Source organism: Magnolia sinica, chromosome 2 (assembly GCF_029962835.1).
Source record: "Magnolia sinica isolate HGM2019 chromosome 2, MsV1, whole genome shotgun sequence".
Classification (NCBI taxonomy): domain Eukaryota; kingdom Viridiplantae; phylum Streptophyta; class Magnoliopsida; order Magnoliales; family Magnoliaceae; genus Magnolia; species Magnolia sinica.
The window spans coordinates 138,958,468-138,973,766 of record NC_080574.1 but is presented as its reverse complement, the minus strand read 5'-3'; the positions used below and the strand labels follow the sequence as shown (position 1 = coordinate 138,973,766).

Sequence of the window (15,299 nt, the reverse complement as noted above, 5' to 3'; positions counted from 1 at the left end):
CTGGTCCTACTGAGTCCGAGTCCACTGCGAGGCTTCACTCTCCTAACCAGTGATAATCCTTAGGAGAGATTAATGGGAATCTCCCATCCATGATGGGCCACAACACCAATGGTTTTGATCACTGTAGAAAGTGATGATAGTTATCCAACTCCCAAAGTGCAGCTAGATGCAACTAAGGCCTTGTTTGTTTAACCACATGCCTATTCGGTATGGGGATTATGTGGGATGGAATTACATTTGGTCCCATGCGGGGTTTTTGGTTAATTTTGAAATCTACTACAGCTGTGTGCCCCACATTGATGCATGTGTTTTATTAACGCTGTCCATCCGTATGTGCCATTTATATTTGACATTCGAGTTATATATATGTGAATCTGGTCCATTAATTACAATTATATGGTCCACCGAACATGGGTTTTGCTTAGTGCAGTGTTTTTTTGGAGTAAGAATTTAATCCCAAAACGTGGGGATTGGATGGGCAAAATACTATAATAATATCATTACTTACATATTATTGTTTTGCCTGGAGGAGAAAAGAAATGGCCAATTTCCCACCAAAGGCCGCCTGTTTCCAAAGAAATTTCTTTGGATCTGTTTTTAATTGCAACATGAAAGTTTGGATGTATGGTACTCCACATGCATAGTTACTTATTTACACATGCATGCATCCATCATCTATATATTGACAGTGTGGATGTAACATGCATCATGGTGGATCCATAGAACTTTGCCTCATCAACACACCATGTCATCTCTGTTTGCCTCCAAGGGCATACACGTTATGTTCTTTTGATAGACTATATCTACCTTTTATAAATAAAACAAATAGAAGAATTGTCACATCAAAGGTTTTTTTTTTTTTTTTTTTATATATTAAAAAAACCAGTAATTACACCATTAAACAAATATGTGAAAGTTTGAATGGAATTAATTTCACTTTGGGCAACTGCTTATCGTGTAAATAATGCTTGCGAAATTGCTTTTCGATACTGCAGAAAGTTATAAGAAGATGCTTGAAAGAAAAAGAACAATGAAAACCCACACTCAATTGTAAAAAGAACACGCTTGAAAGGTAAAAAAGAATGATTTTATCCAATCTCAACAAAAAGCTTAGAGGCAATATCTCACTCTCACTATATCTTTTACTTATATAAAGATTCTTAGGATCTGTTGAAGATTTTTCCAAGAATCCGGATCCTCTTGCCACAAATAAAAGGTTCTTGTTGGTTGCAGTTTGATTAGGCACACCATCATACATGGTATTTAATGCAACAACGCTCGTTATATCAGTGATTACGTGGATTTCTGTCTGTGGATAACAGATGATCTGATTTGATTTTATAGAAGTCTTTATAATTATATAAATTCTTAGGCTTTTTTTTTATTCCTCACAAGTTCTAATATTAGAAAATTGATATTATTATTCATTTTTTAGAAGTTTTTTTTATATCAAATTACAAAATTACCCTTATAACAAAAGAATAGATTGTTTGTTCATACATTGATATCGCTATGGAGCAGTTATGGTGCAAAAATTGTGGCAATCGGATGATCCTAACCACCGGCCGATCAATAAACAGTCACGATTGGGTGGAGAAACAAAACAGATGTGACCATCCATCCCTGGTTTGTGAAAACACAGCGGTAATTTCTCGTGAGAGTCACCAATTTTTGACATTTTTCTTCCGGTATCATGGGGAAAATATTAAAAGTATTAATTATAAGTTAATAAATATTTTTCAAAATATAAAGATATAGGTATGAAATGAAATAATTTTAATTTAAATGACATTTCCATTAAAATCGTAATAATTTCGTAATAAAATACCAGAAAATTTAAAACTGATGAGATTTTGCAAAATCTCAGCATATTACCATGAGAATATCATTCAATCAATTTCCGCAATTTAAGAAAATCTAGGCTATATTTATCAGTGGATGAGAGTGATTTATGCACCATGACCCTCTTCTAGTACGTATTAATGGACGCTGGGGAAGTTAGCATTCCCAACAGTTATGGTGGCAATACACTTTCAGGGGGCATGCGTTGTGCGTGTAAGACATCCAACCCGTACATCAGGTGGACTGCCAGGAGATGTGGGGGATCCTCAAAAACCTAGGTCAATCTAATCATCACGTGACTGACCATAGATTACAATGACATAAAGTCCAAAACCTACAGATTCAAGTGGTGGGCCCCACCTGATTGTTAAATTGGCCTAATTTCTGGGAGGTCCAATCATCACGGAAGAATGCACGTGATGCATGTGTTGGATTGCATACACACACTAAAGTGGGTCCTACACGCGATCTGGAATTTTTTTAATGGTTCCCATTTTCTCCCATGTTATGGCCCACCTAATGACTGGATCGGCCTGAGTTTTGGGCTTAGGGTCAGCATGAGGGGGACACACCTGATGGACGGATTGGATGGCACTTTCAAACTGGGTATCATGTGCCCCCTTCCTAGTTTGGCCCCAAGCCCAAAAATGATGTTGATCCAACACTTTAGTGTGACTCACCACAGAAAAACAATGTAAAATCATGCCTAAACCTTCGAATTGGCAGTGTTATCCACTTAATAATGTGAATTGGCCTGATCTCTGGCGGGGCCATCTGAATGGTGGGGACCACAATGGATTGCAGATGTCCCACCTTAAGATCAACCTGATTGGATGGTCTCTACTATTGGAATAAGTCCTCCAAATGGACAATAAGGCTACTTTTAACTATTGCCGTCCATTTTGAAGCCGTGATCATCCAATCAGAATAACTTTTGGGCCATATGCGGTCCATATTGCAATCCTCCCATCCAACGGTCACTATGGTCATAGCCTCATAGGTAGATCCACCTTGGCCATACACAAGATTTGCACCTTATTTTGGGACAGTTGTCATTGCCCCAAACCAAATCATAAAAATTATGGGCCCACCTAAGATGTGATATGGCATGAGAAACATACTGAATGGATGATCCTAAAGGGTCCATTAGTGCCTATTTAATTAATGGTTAAAATTAAATATAATCAATGGTCAAAATTCAACAAATAAAGTCCATAAATCAGAAGCAAATCTCTCATCAATTTATTTTTACGCTTGCGCGCACTATACATGATTTGAATTTAGTTAGATACATAGCCACGTCTACCATGACTGAACACCTTTTTTTTTTTTTTTTTTTAACATGCACACACACCCCACACACTCATGCTAGTGGACTTTCACCACCCATGGATACTCGAACCCTTGACCGGGTGTTGAAACTCCTGAGAATCTACCACCCGAGAAAGAGTAAGGATCCATGATGTGGGGTGTGTGTGCCCATAATTGAACACCTTAATAATTAGCGGTGCTGGCATATAAACTCAAGTTTTTATGGCAGAATTTCTCAAGAATTATAATTTTACCCAAATATACTTTCAATTTTATGAACCGTGGGAATATAATTTTTGTTGACTGAAATGACTTAGATGTGCCTTTGTCTATTTATTTATTTTTAAATGGATATTAAGTACTATGAGCCAATGTGGTGTGTTTATGACATCCATCTGGCCCATCAAGTGCATCCCAATTCAAAAATCCACCACTGTATTCCTTTTCCCCCTCCTATTTGAGCCTCTTCTTTTCTTGTATTTGACCTATAGTGGCGGATTTTATTATCCGCCACGCTGTATGTTATAAACATATAGCACCGAATTAAAAAAAATCAGCAGATGTATATATATATATATATATATTTATTTTTTTTCTGCCCCTGCATGCCTCATTTTTTGGCTGTATTCAACCTACAGTGGCGGATAATTCATTATCCGCCGCTATATGTTTTAGCTAATAGACGCATCACTTTTCCATCACTCCATTTCCTCCATTCCTCCTCCTCTCTCTCTCTCTCTCTCTCCCAATCAACCTACCTCCATTCATCTTCTCTCATCTTTCAACCAATCCAAGTCCCCTCATCTTCTCTCATCTTCCAACCCACACCCCATTTCTCATTCTCTCTCCTCTAACATTGCCTCCGGCTAAATTGTCAGATTTTCATCGGAATTCGCCTTAGAACAACAACATGACATTGTGGTTGTTGCTACAACAACCCTTACATAGGTCTCTCTCTCTCTCTCTCTCTCTCTCCCCTTGATCAATATGGGGCCCACAGCAGGCGGGCCATGCTGTCCACATGGTGTGTGCACCACATTGTGGGGCTCCCATGTCATGTTGTTGCTAGATCTACGCACTTAGAGAAATAAATAAATATTAGCTTCATCCACAAAATACAATAGTTGCATGCCTACAGCGGGCAACTGCTGTATTTTTTTCTTTATACCAGTTTATGTAGTGGTGGATTACATTTTCCACTGCTATAAGTTACTTTCATGATGGACTGTAAGGATGCCCGATGTATTTTAATCGTACATATTGCAGATTCCCCCCTGCAATAATTATACAAACAATGGCAGATTAGCCATCCACTACTAATATAGCAACATCAGCAACAAACAGTGAATACTTATTCCATCACTATAGGCTACAACGACGGATTTTCACACATATAGCGGTGGAAAAACCCGCTGCTATAGGTCGTTGTTGTAGTGGATCCAACCGAATTTATGTGCACATTAAAGTAATAGCACCTCATTGCGACCTTGTTATCTAGCATAGAGTAATCAGGACACAAGAGTCATCTACTGAACTAGCACACTCACACATCATGAATGATTTGGTGTTCATCGTTTGTATCAGCATCATGTGGGATCCATTTGATCAACCATTGTTCATCTCGACTGATCATTCTCATTTTTGTGAAATCTCATCTTGAACATTTTATAAATTAAAACAGAAGTATATCTCATATGAACATGCATCTCGGTATGCATTATTCCTCTTGTGCATGTAGATACCATGCTTATGATATGCAAGGGGTGGATCAAGCCTTTTAAACAACAAAAGTTGATCCTGATGGCCAATCTGAATATCCACGTGCATGTATCATCACAAAACATCATATCTACATATATAAACTCAAACATCAGAAATTTTAATATAATTTAAGTAATAAATATGCATGTGTTAATAATAGCTCAACTGGCAGACGGAGTGGAGATACCTCGTTTCAACACTTGAGGTCTTGGTATTTATTCCTAGTGGGGGTGGCTAACATGGAGTGTGTGTACTGACATGGATGTGTACTAACAAGCTAACCCAAAAAAAAATAAAAATGTATGTGTTAATAACGATTTGATGATCTTATCATCATGAGGTGGGCCACAAGAAAATTTGGAGAGTTTTGGGTGGTGGACACAATATTTATAGTGTCACTCACTTAATGGTTAGATATCTTCCTTTTAGTTTCTACAATCAAAATAGTGGGATGTGCCAATTGGATAAGTGAATGATTTACACTCATCACGTGGACCCACATGCCTCGCCCCTAACACTGCTTAAAAAATAGTAGATGAAAACTTATTCATTTAGTCGCCCAAAACAATACAATATTTTTTTAAAATCAAGGCATTGTTTGGTAAAATCATAATTTCATAAGATTTTTTTAGTCAAAATCCATTAAAGGAATTTTACTAGCAAAGATATTATCCAAAGTAGAGTTGATTAGGGGTGTACATCAAGTCAAACCGAGAGTCAAGTTGGCCTCAGCTTGACTCGGCTTGGCCACTAGCTGACCCAGCTTGAACTCGGCTTGGTTCGATCCTCGAGCCTAACTAGCCAACTTAGCTCGGTTCAATCAGTAGCTCGGGCCAGTTCGAGCCGAGTTCACCTGTGCAACATTTTCACAAACACATGGACTGCATCCTTAAAATCTCACTGTATGTAAAACACAAATAGTTGTTTTAAAGGTATTTTATCAAACACCTTCTAAGCAACATAAAAATCAAGGAAAAAAAAGAGTATTTGTTTCATATGCATACCTTTGTTGCCACCAGCCATACTTTGTTGAGTCATTTCATCAAACACTTGGTGAGCAACATCAATATCAAAGTAATCGAGTCACCGAACTGGTTCAATCCAAGTTTGATTCGAGTTGGGTTCGATCCCAGTCGAGTTGAGCTGGGGTCAACTCAAACTCATTGTCGAGCTCAAAAAATCAGCTCGGCTCAGCTCAAACTCAGCTTCGAACCAAGTCGAATCGAGCTTTTTCAAGTCGAGTCAAGCGAGCTAACCGAGCTAGCTCGGTTAGTGTACATCCCTAGAGTTGATGTAGCTTAAGTGGGTGGCCTGAACGATCACATTGTCCCTCCCCATTTAATGTTTTTTTAATCCTCCCACCCACTCTCATTTATTCTCCCTTTTTCTATAAATATTATTTTGTAAGTGGAAAAGAATCAACATGTATTTTTTATTTTTATTTTTGAGATCTTTTGATCATCTTTAAAAGTGAATGAATCCACACCCAGATCCATAGCTCAACTGGCAGACTGAGTGGAGAGACCTCGTTTCAACACTTGAGGTCTTGGTATCAATCCCTAGTGGGGGTGGCCAACATGGAGTGTGTGTCGTGACATGGGTGTGTACTAACAAGCTAACCTTTAAAAAATAAAGAAAAGAAAAGTGAATGAATCCCCAAGTTACAGATCGTATGTTGTTTATCATCATTTTCACTAAAAGAAATCTTCCCTTTTTAATTCTCTACTTCTTCCTTGCATCCTTTTTTAATTCTTTTGTGTGTGTTGGATTAGTATTAAGAGTGTGCTTTCCAAAACCTAGTTTGATTAATATTACATGAGGATATTATTAGATTTCTAAATTCTCAACAATATTTGTCACCTTTCACACTTGTATAGTGCTGGTATGCATAGTTGCACATACGAAGAGAGCTACATGGAAGAGAGGAGAAGCAAAGTTGTAAGAATGAAGTTTATTTGGATGAGATATCCTATTATAGTTCCCCATCATTTTAAAACAATGCGACTGCATGACATAGTTTACAATCCAAACCATCCAAATCACAAGCAAACAAAGCACAACCTAAAAGTTACATTGAAAATTAATACAAATCATTTGAACTTGCCCTTAGAATTTTTATTACACTTTACTTTTAACCATTCATTTAATACCCATAAATTAGACGGCTAGAACCCTTCCACTATTATGATTATAGAAATATATGCACCACCCACAATGCGATCCATAGTGTAGGCAGTGTAAATAGATGTACCCAAGTTCCTAAATATATTTGAATACAAGGTATTTAAGAAAAAAAAAATCTTTAAATTTGGTTTATTTTGTCCTTTAAATTAGAAAGAAAGTAATAAATTTTGTAAAGTAGTTATTAGTTTTATTATTCATATTTAGAAATTTTCAACATAATAAGATATAAGGTGGTTATTGCACGGTGAATATAAATTCTTTCTACCCAAGAATACAAATGGTGCAATGAAGGAGCATACGTTATACTTTCTAAAATTTCTAAATACCCTTTAATTAAAAATTGCCAAGAAAATTCGCCCACCGTCCAAATATCTATCTTGAAGGGCGAAACATAAGACATGTGTGGCCCACCTGATAAATGCACAAAGAAGACGTATGGGTCAATGACCATTCACTGAAAACAGCGGCAAGCACACAACTACAAACACGTGCAATATTGGCACGTTTGGTACATTGGCATTTGGCGCATGAAGCTGATGTGTCTCGAGCTAGCATTCTTCACGCGGAAGCGCAAACATTGACATTTTAAGGCTTAGTTTGGAATTCTGGAAAACGTGACAGCCACAACACGAATGCATGCCTCCTACCCTGGATACCTTGATACTGAGGTTGACTCATAAATTGTACACGTGGCAGATATTATCTCGAATCAAACCAACTATGGAACCAGCTGTTGCGAGGTTACAGTCACAGTATCAGATTGGTTAAGGAATACTAATCTCTGTACACGTGTTTATTGAAACATGAGCATTGGATTTTTATTTTTTTCTTTTTAACCGTCCAATAAGTGTCCACCAATCCGATGGTCAGGTAATCAAAGAAGCGTAATTTTTAGTCCGTTGATACAATAAAACTGGAATTCATAATTTCGATGGTTTGATTTCAAATGATTGTAGGCCGCGTATGAAATCTTTAAGTGCATGGCTATTATCCATCACTCTCTGTCAGAGTACCAAAAGTTTCTCATCCGCGAGTGATCGCAACTCGCAAGTGGTAAAACTGGGGATCGCCGTTCGCAAGCAATCCGCGTCCAGAAATGACGGACGCGGATTGCGTCCTACCCCCGCCGCTAGGAACGGGCAGGAGCTTTGAGTGGCCACCGTGTTGTATGAGTCTTATCCACACCGTTCATCCATTTTTTTTTATATCATTTTATATTATGATATGAAAATGAGGCAGATTAAAGGCTCTAGTGGACCACACCACAGGAAGCAGCAGTGATAATGATTCTCACCGTTGAAACTTTTTTAGGGCCCACTGTGATATTTATTTGCCATCCAACCTGTTCATAAAGTTACAAAGACTTGTATGAAGAGAAAACACAAATATCAGCTCCATCCAAAACTTTTGTAGCCCCAAGAAGTTTTCAACGGTAAGAGTTTAATCCCCATTGTGTAGCCCGCTTGAGCCTTGTATCTGCCTCATTTTTTAGCTTAAAACCTTAAGATGATATTAAAAAAAATAAAATGAATGGACGGTGTGGATAAGAACCATACATCACGGTGGCCACTTAAAGCCCGCCAGCTGGAGACGGGCGGGGATACGACGCAATCAGCGTCCGTTAATGACCGAAGCGGATTGCGACCTGCACCCGCCTCAACCACTCGGTCCAGTCAGGGGTTATGTGGGATCCACCGTGATGTATGGGTTTTATCCATGTGGTCTATACATTTTTTCATATCATTTTATATTATGAATCCAAAAATAAAAGAACGAAGATCCAGGATTCAAGCGGACCACACGGTCCACACTAAAGGATCTAGCGGTGATAATGATACCCATCGTTGAAACATTCTTAGGCCCACTGCAACGTTTATTTTCCATCCAACCTGTTTATAAGATTACATAGACAGGGATTAAGGTAAAAAAAATAAAATGAATATAAGCTTAAATATAATCATGATACAAAACTTTCGTGCACCCTAGGAAGTTTTTAATGGTAAGAATTCAATTCCCAATGTGTAGTCCACATAAGATTTATTTCTGGCTCATTTTTGGGATCATTTACTAAAATGATAATTAAAAATGGATAAAACCCATACATCACGGTGGGCCCCACAGAACCCCTGCCTTGACCGACTCCATGGAGGCGTGGATAAAACCACTGTGTATGGGTTTGTACAAACCACTTCCGTGAAGTGGACCTACGCGGATTGGGTGGTCCACCCCCGCGTCCTTAAAAGGGACCAGATTCGCACGGTGAGGAAAACTGGGCCCCACACGATCAAAACCCAATTGGGCAGAAAGCCACCTCAATTTCCTGAAACATGGCACAATGATCTGTGTTCTGGACCGTTGACTGTTTGAATCACACTGTCCATTGCTCGGCTAACAACCATAGATGAAAAACAGGAACGTATCAACACAAGAGCGAGGAAAGAATATTGGCAATCTGAACCGTCTAATCACTGATACAAGAACTGACGGCAGGAAAGAATATTGGAAACGTCCTGGATCATCCGATCGGATGGATAGATCCACCGATCCTGATATTGAAAACTCCAGCTTATCAGTGTGGGTCACACCCTATGACCGGTCCAGATGAGAATATTAAGGAGGACATTTTAGGAAGAGTAGCAGCACCCAAACGCAGAATGCGGTCAACCCCTCAGTCGTCCGAACGATTCGGTCAAAAACAATCCGTGGGAAGACTACCTACCTGAGTTCTTTTTGCCTCTGCCGCGATAAACCATAAAGTGTGTGTCGCTGCCATTGGACCCCAGATTCTGTGTTTTCCAATGATCGAAACCGTTCATGTTATAGAATATATTCTAAAAGTTCAAAAAATTAAAATTACACAGGAAGGTTGGTTCTGACCATCGCTATTAGTAGACGAATTGAAAACGATGAAAAGAGCTTTTAATGGCTCTCTTCAAATCTAAAAATCATATAATCAGATCATTAATAATACGTGTTTATAATAATTTAATTATTTACTTTATTAAAGACAAAATGGACGTTTAAAATCATTGGAAATATCTGGCCCGACCAAGTGACGACAAACAAAAAATCATACATCGCGACAGAAGCAAAACGAACTCTAAAAAAGACAACACTCTCCGACCCAAGTTCCGTAAAAAAAGCAATTCAAAAGAAATTTCAACGGCTATCTCTTTCGATCCAAAACCCTCTCCCTCTCGTTCAATCCAAAACCATCCCCCCTTACTCAGCACGATATTCTTTTCCAAAAAAAAAAAAAAAAAACCTTCCTTTCTACCCCTTCCTCCATAGCTCAAAGGGGTAGAGAAATTTCTTAATTTCCATTAAAAGCTCCTTCCTTCTCAATTCATATACGTACAGATCTAAAGACATTTATATTTCCTGTTCTACCCTCCCTTCCTTCCTACTACTTTTCCTTTTAAAGCAAAGCTAATAATATAGCTAGTAATTTCTTTTCTCATTCTACCCTCCCTACATTCTTCTTCCTCTTTCTGCATAAGAATAGGTAAGAAATTCAATTTCCCTTCTACCCTCCATCTTGTATACCTATTTCTTGTTTCTTCTTCATTCTTGAATTTCCACCATGCCAAGCAAGCTACGGAAAGCGCTGGGAGCGGTAAAAGACCAGACGAGCATATCGCTGGCGAAGGTATCAGGCACTAACCGTTCGAATCTTGACGTAGCAGTCTTGAAGGCAACAACCCATGACGACTTTCCTGTAGAAGATCGGTTCGTGAATGAGGTTGTCCTTCTAACGAACTCTTCCCGCAGCTACGCTTCTGCCTGCGTACAGGCACTGACTCGCCGCATCGCTCGCACCCGCAACTGGATCGTAGCTCTCAAATCTCTCAACCTCATCTTCCACATCCTCCAAGAAGGCGACCCTCACTTCGCTCAGGAAGCTCTCCACGCCATGAAGCGTGGTTCCCGTCTCCTCAACCTCTCAAACTTCCGCGACGACTCCAATTCCAGCCCTTGGGATTACACCGCCTTCGTTCGCACCTTCGCTCTCTATCTCGACGAGCGACTCGATTGCTCTCTCATGGGAAAGTTACACCGACGCCGTAGTCGATCCATCAACAATATCTCCGACGTGAAGCCCGCCATTCTCTTAGACAACATCTCCTACTGGCAACGTCTCCTCGATCGCGCACTCGCCACACGCCCCACTGGCCCTGCTAAGACCAACCGTCTCGTGCAGATCTCTCTCTACTCCGTCGTTCGTGAGAGCTTCGATCTCTATCGAGACATCTCCCATGGCCTCTCTCTTCTCCTGGATAATTTCTTCCACCTCCCTCATCCGTCTTGTGTGGAGGCGTTCCACGTATGCACCAAAGCCTCAAAGCAGTTCGACGAGCTCGACGCGTTTTATAGCCTCTGTAAGAGTCTGGGCGTTGGACGGACGGCCGAGTACCCGAGCGTGCGGAAAATGTCTGAGCAGCTGCTCGAGACGCTCCAGGAATTTCTTAAGGATAACCAATCTACCTTCCGTGCTTGCAAGCACAAGGATGGTGAGAAGCTACTTGCTCTTCCTGGCCCACCTATCAAGGATTCGATAGGCTCTGAGCCGTCCGATGACCCATCTGATCAGGACATTAAAGCTGAATTCAGTTCAGAAGAAGAGATAGAGAAGTCATCTGAAACGTCTGATCGGAACACCTTGGAAGATGATTTGGTGGATGTGAAGGAAACAATTGTCAGTGTCTCATCGACTATTGGTGGTGATGATCACGACGCCGGTGAATTGATTAATGTGAATGATGCAAACATAAGCTCGCCGTCTTCGGTCGATCAAGATCACAGAGCAAGCCTTGATGATCTAGGGCTGTTCGATGTAGTAAGCGGTGATTACAATCCGAATTTTGAAGAAAAACTACAGCAGCAACACCAAGAAGAAGAAGTTCCACCATCTTGTTCGGCGGACGGAGGAGCGAAGAAAGGGTGGGAATTAGTGTTGGTGGAGACGGCAAACATCATATCAGATCAGCCCAATTACACTACGTTGAGAGTGCCAGACTCGCAGGTTCTAGAAAACGTCTATCGCAGCCCGCGTCCATTGGCCTATCATCACCATCAAAACCTCGGGAACCCGTTTCTACAAGAAGGGAATGAGAACAACATCTTCCTCACCACAGCACTGGCATATTCCTCATCGGATCTGCCACCACCAACCTTCAGTGCGACAAACCCCGAACTGGCCTTACCGCCGGAAGCTGATCCTTTTTCATCAGTGTACTGCTTTCCTCCGTCGCCGGCCCATGTCCTGCCGGATAGTCCTTTGTTGACGGCTGGATACATTCCTCCTCCTTTGGCTACTCAGGTTCAAACATCTGACGACTCCATGGATCAGAATTTCATGTTAGAGCAGCAGCAGCAGCTGTTGCGGATGCAACACCAGACTCACGACTGAAATTGCTAGTTTAAGTGATATTTACATCCTCTCTCTTTGGATGCATACACCGACAGAGGCCCTTCTTTCTTTCCATGATAATTTCATTTGGGTTCTCAAAAAGTGCCCGTCTCTCAATGGAAAGAGAGCTCTTCTTCTTCTTCTTCTTCTTCTTTGTAATTATGTGGTTTCATTATGAGATTTTGGTTATGGAATACTAAAGATAATTCCCATTTGGGTTCATCATCAAGTGCTTGTCTTTCCATGTTAAAAGAAATTTCAATATATATATATATAACTTGAATGGCTGCAAACATTATATATTAGAATATGCTATATGAGAACGGGTAAGTGACACTCATGTGCATCCAAATAATAAGGTGTCATTAACAATTAGTTCAATCTCTTCATTGGAGACTCAATTCATGGCTCAATAGTAATATATTCATCACTTTTTTATCCAAAAGAGCATTGGTTCTTTACATAAGGGGATAAGAAATGATAATAATTACTAGTAATCAAGATTTTTCATAATCCTAATGTGGTCCTATGAAAAAGTATTATGTGTGCTTATTAAGGATGGAATCGAAATAAAAAGAAACAAAATTTCTCTAATTAGAATAATATTTTTATCTTTTTCACTGTAATCCATACCTTTAACACCTCTAGTTACAGGTGATAATTCATGCCTATTGATAAATTATGGACATGTATGGATATCCATGACTAGTCAGGATACTTTTTTGTCCTATCCAAGCAGCCCCTAACTTTATATGGAGATGCTTGAATCTTTAGATGAACTCATGCTAAAGGTTCTCACGCCAGTGCATGAATTGCGTGGGAGAAATTTCCAACTGTATGACCAGTATATGGCCCACAACTTTTTAAAGCCCACTTGCTTTTTACCTTCCAAGAAGAATCCCCAGCTGTACGGCCCCATTTCTCATGTCGAAAATGCCCCTGCTTTCCTTCCTGAGGCGGATCGCCTGGTGCTCGAAGACGAGCACTTCCGCTCCTCGAACTTCGGAGCATTATCAGACAAAAATAAAATCATACCCAAAGATCAACTGGACCACACCACAACAAGGAGCGGAAAAATTGATTTTCACCGTTAAAAATTTTGTAGGGCCCACTATAACATATCATCCAATCTATCCATAAGGTCACAAAGACATGGATGAAGAGGAAAAACAAATTTCATAATGATCCAAAACTTCTGTGACCCATGAAAGGATTTCAATGGTAGACGTTTAATCCTCCACTGCCTTTTACGGTGTGGTCCACTTGATAACTAGATCTGACTTATTTTTCGTCTCAAGCCTTAATACGAGTTCGCCAAATAGATGGACGGTTTGGATACAACACATATATCATAATGGGACCCATAAACAGCGATAGAATTACAACAGGGAAAAGAAAAACAACATGACCCGGTCGACAACCCGGTTGAACCCGACTCGCTGTCCCACTGACCTAGTCGACCGGGTCCAAACCCGGTCGACCCCAACTCGCTGTTCTGCCTTTGTAAATTATTATTATTTTTAACAAGGAGAACTTTTTCTCTAATATATATTTATATAAATATGTATATATAAGCATATAAATTTTTTTCTCTTTTTATTCATTTCGTTCTTTATTCATTTAATAAACATATCTCTTAAACCAGAATGAGTTACTTGACGTACCATATAGGATTTGGGGGTAGGAGATACTACTTTAGCTAACCAACCTACTTATTTTCCAAGATTCCATCAAGTCGATGGTCGAAAATTCATTTCATTCACTTCGTGGCCAATATCAATCACTTCGTGGTCAATTTCATTCATTTCATTTCACGTTCAATTCCATGCATTTCACGTTCAATTCCCTTTACTTTCACGGTCAATTCACTTCACTTCACGATTAATTCCAATCATTTCATGGTCAATTCGCTTCACTTCATGGTCAATTCCATGCATTTCACGGTCAATTCCCTTCACTACACGGTCAATTTGCTTCACTTCACGGTCATTTCCATGCATTTCACAGTCATTCCCGTCGATTCCATGTTGATTCACTGTCATTTCCATGCATTTCACGGTCAATTCCCTTCACTTCATGGTCATTTTCACGCATTTCACAGTCAATTTACTTTACTTCACGGTCATTTCCATGCATTTCACGGTCAATTTACTTCACTTCACGGTCATTTCCATGCATTTCACGGTTAATTCCCTTCACTTCACGGTCAATTCGCTTCACTTCACGGTCATTTCCATGCATTTCATGGTCATTCTCGGCAATTCCGTGTTGATTCACGGTCATTTCCACACATTTCACGGTCAATTCCCTTCACTTCACGGTCATTTCCACGCATTTCACGGTCAATTCACATCACTTCACGGTCATTTCCATGCATTTCACGGTCATTCTCGGCAATTCCCTTCACTTCACGGTCATTTTCGCGCATTTCACGGTCAATTCGCTTCACTTCACGGTCATTTCCATATATTTCACGGTCATTCTCGACGATTCCGTGATGATTCACGGTCATTTCCATACATTTCACGGTCAATTCCCTTCACTTCACGGTCAATTTGCTTTACTTCACGGTCATTTCCATGCATTTCATGGTCATTCCCGGCGATTCCGTGTTGATTCATGATCATTTTCATGCATTTCACAGTCAATTCCCTTCACTTCATGGTCATTTCCATGCATTTCACGGTCATTCCTGGCGATTTTGTGTTGATTCATGGTCATTTCCACGCATTTAACGGTCAATTCGCTTCACTTCATGGTCATTTCCACGCATTTCACGGTCAATTCACTT

General features: G+C 39.9%; 1 protein-coding gene across 1 annotated transcript; it reads left to right on the top strand.

Moving 5' to 3' along the window:
* Positions 1-10,358: 10,358 nt before the first annotated feature.
* Positions 10,359-12,563, top strand: LOC131237927 (clathrin coat assembly protein AP180). Its single transcript, XM_058236000.1, has one exon. It carries the CDS (start codon positions 10,682-10,684, stop codon positions 12,506-12,508), a length of 1,827 nt encoding a protein of 608 aa, XP_058091983.1. The 5' UTR covers positions 10,359-10,681; the 3' UTR covers positions 12,509-12,563.
* The last annotated feature ends 2,736 nt before the right edge of the window (positions 12,564-15,299 follow it).

Excerpts from the sequence above, each read along its gene's own strand:
- LOC131237927 (XM_058236000.1), top strand. The coding sequence starts at position 10,682 with ATGCCAAGCAAGCTACGGAAAGCGCTGGGAGCGGTAAAAGACCAGACG.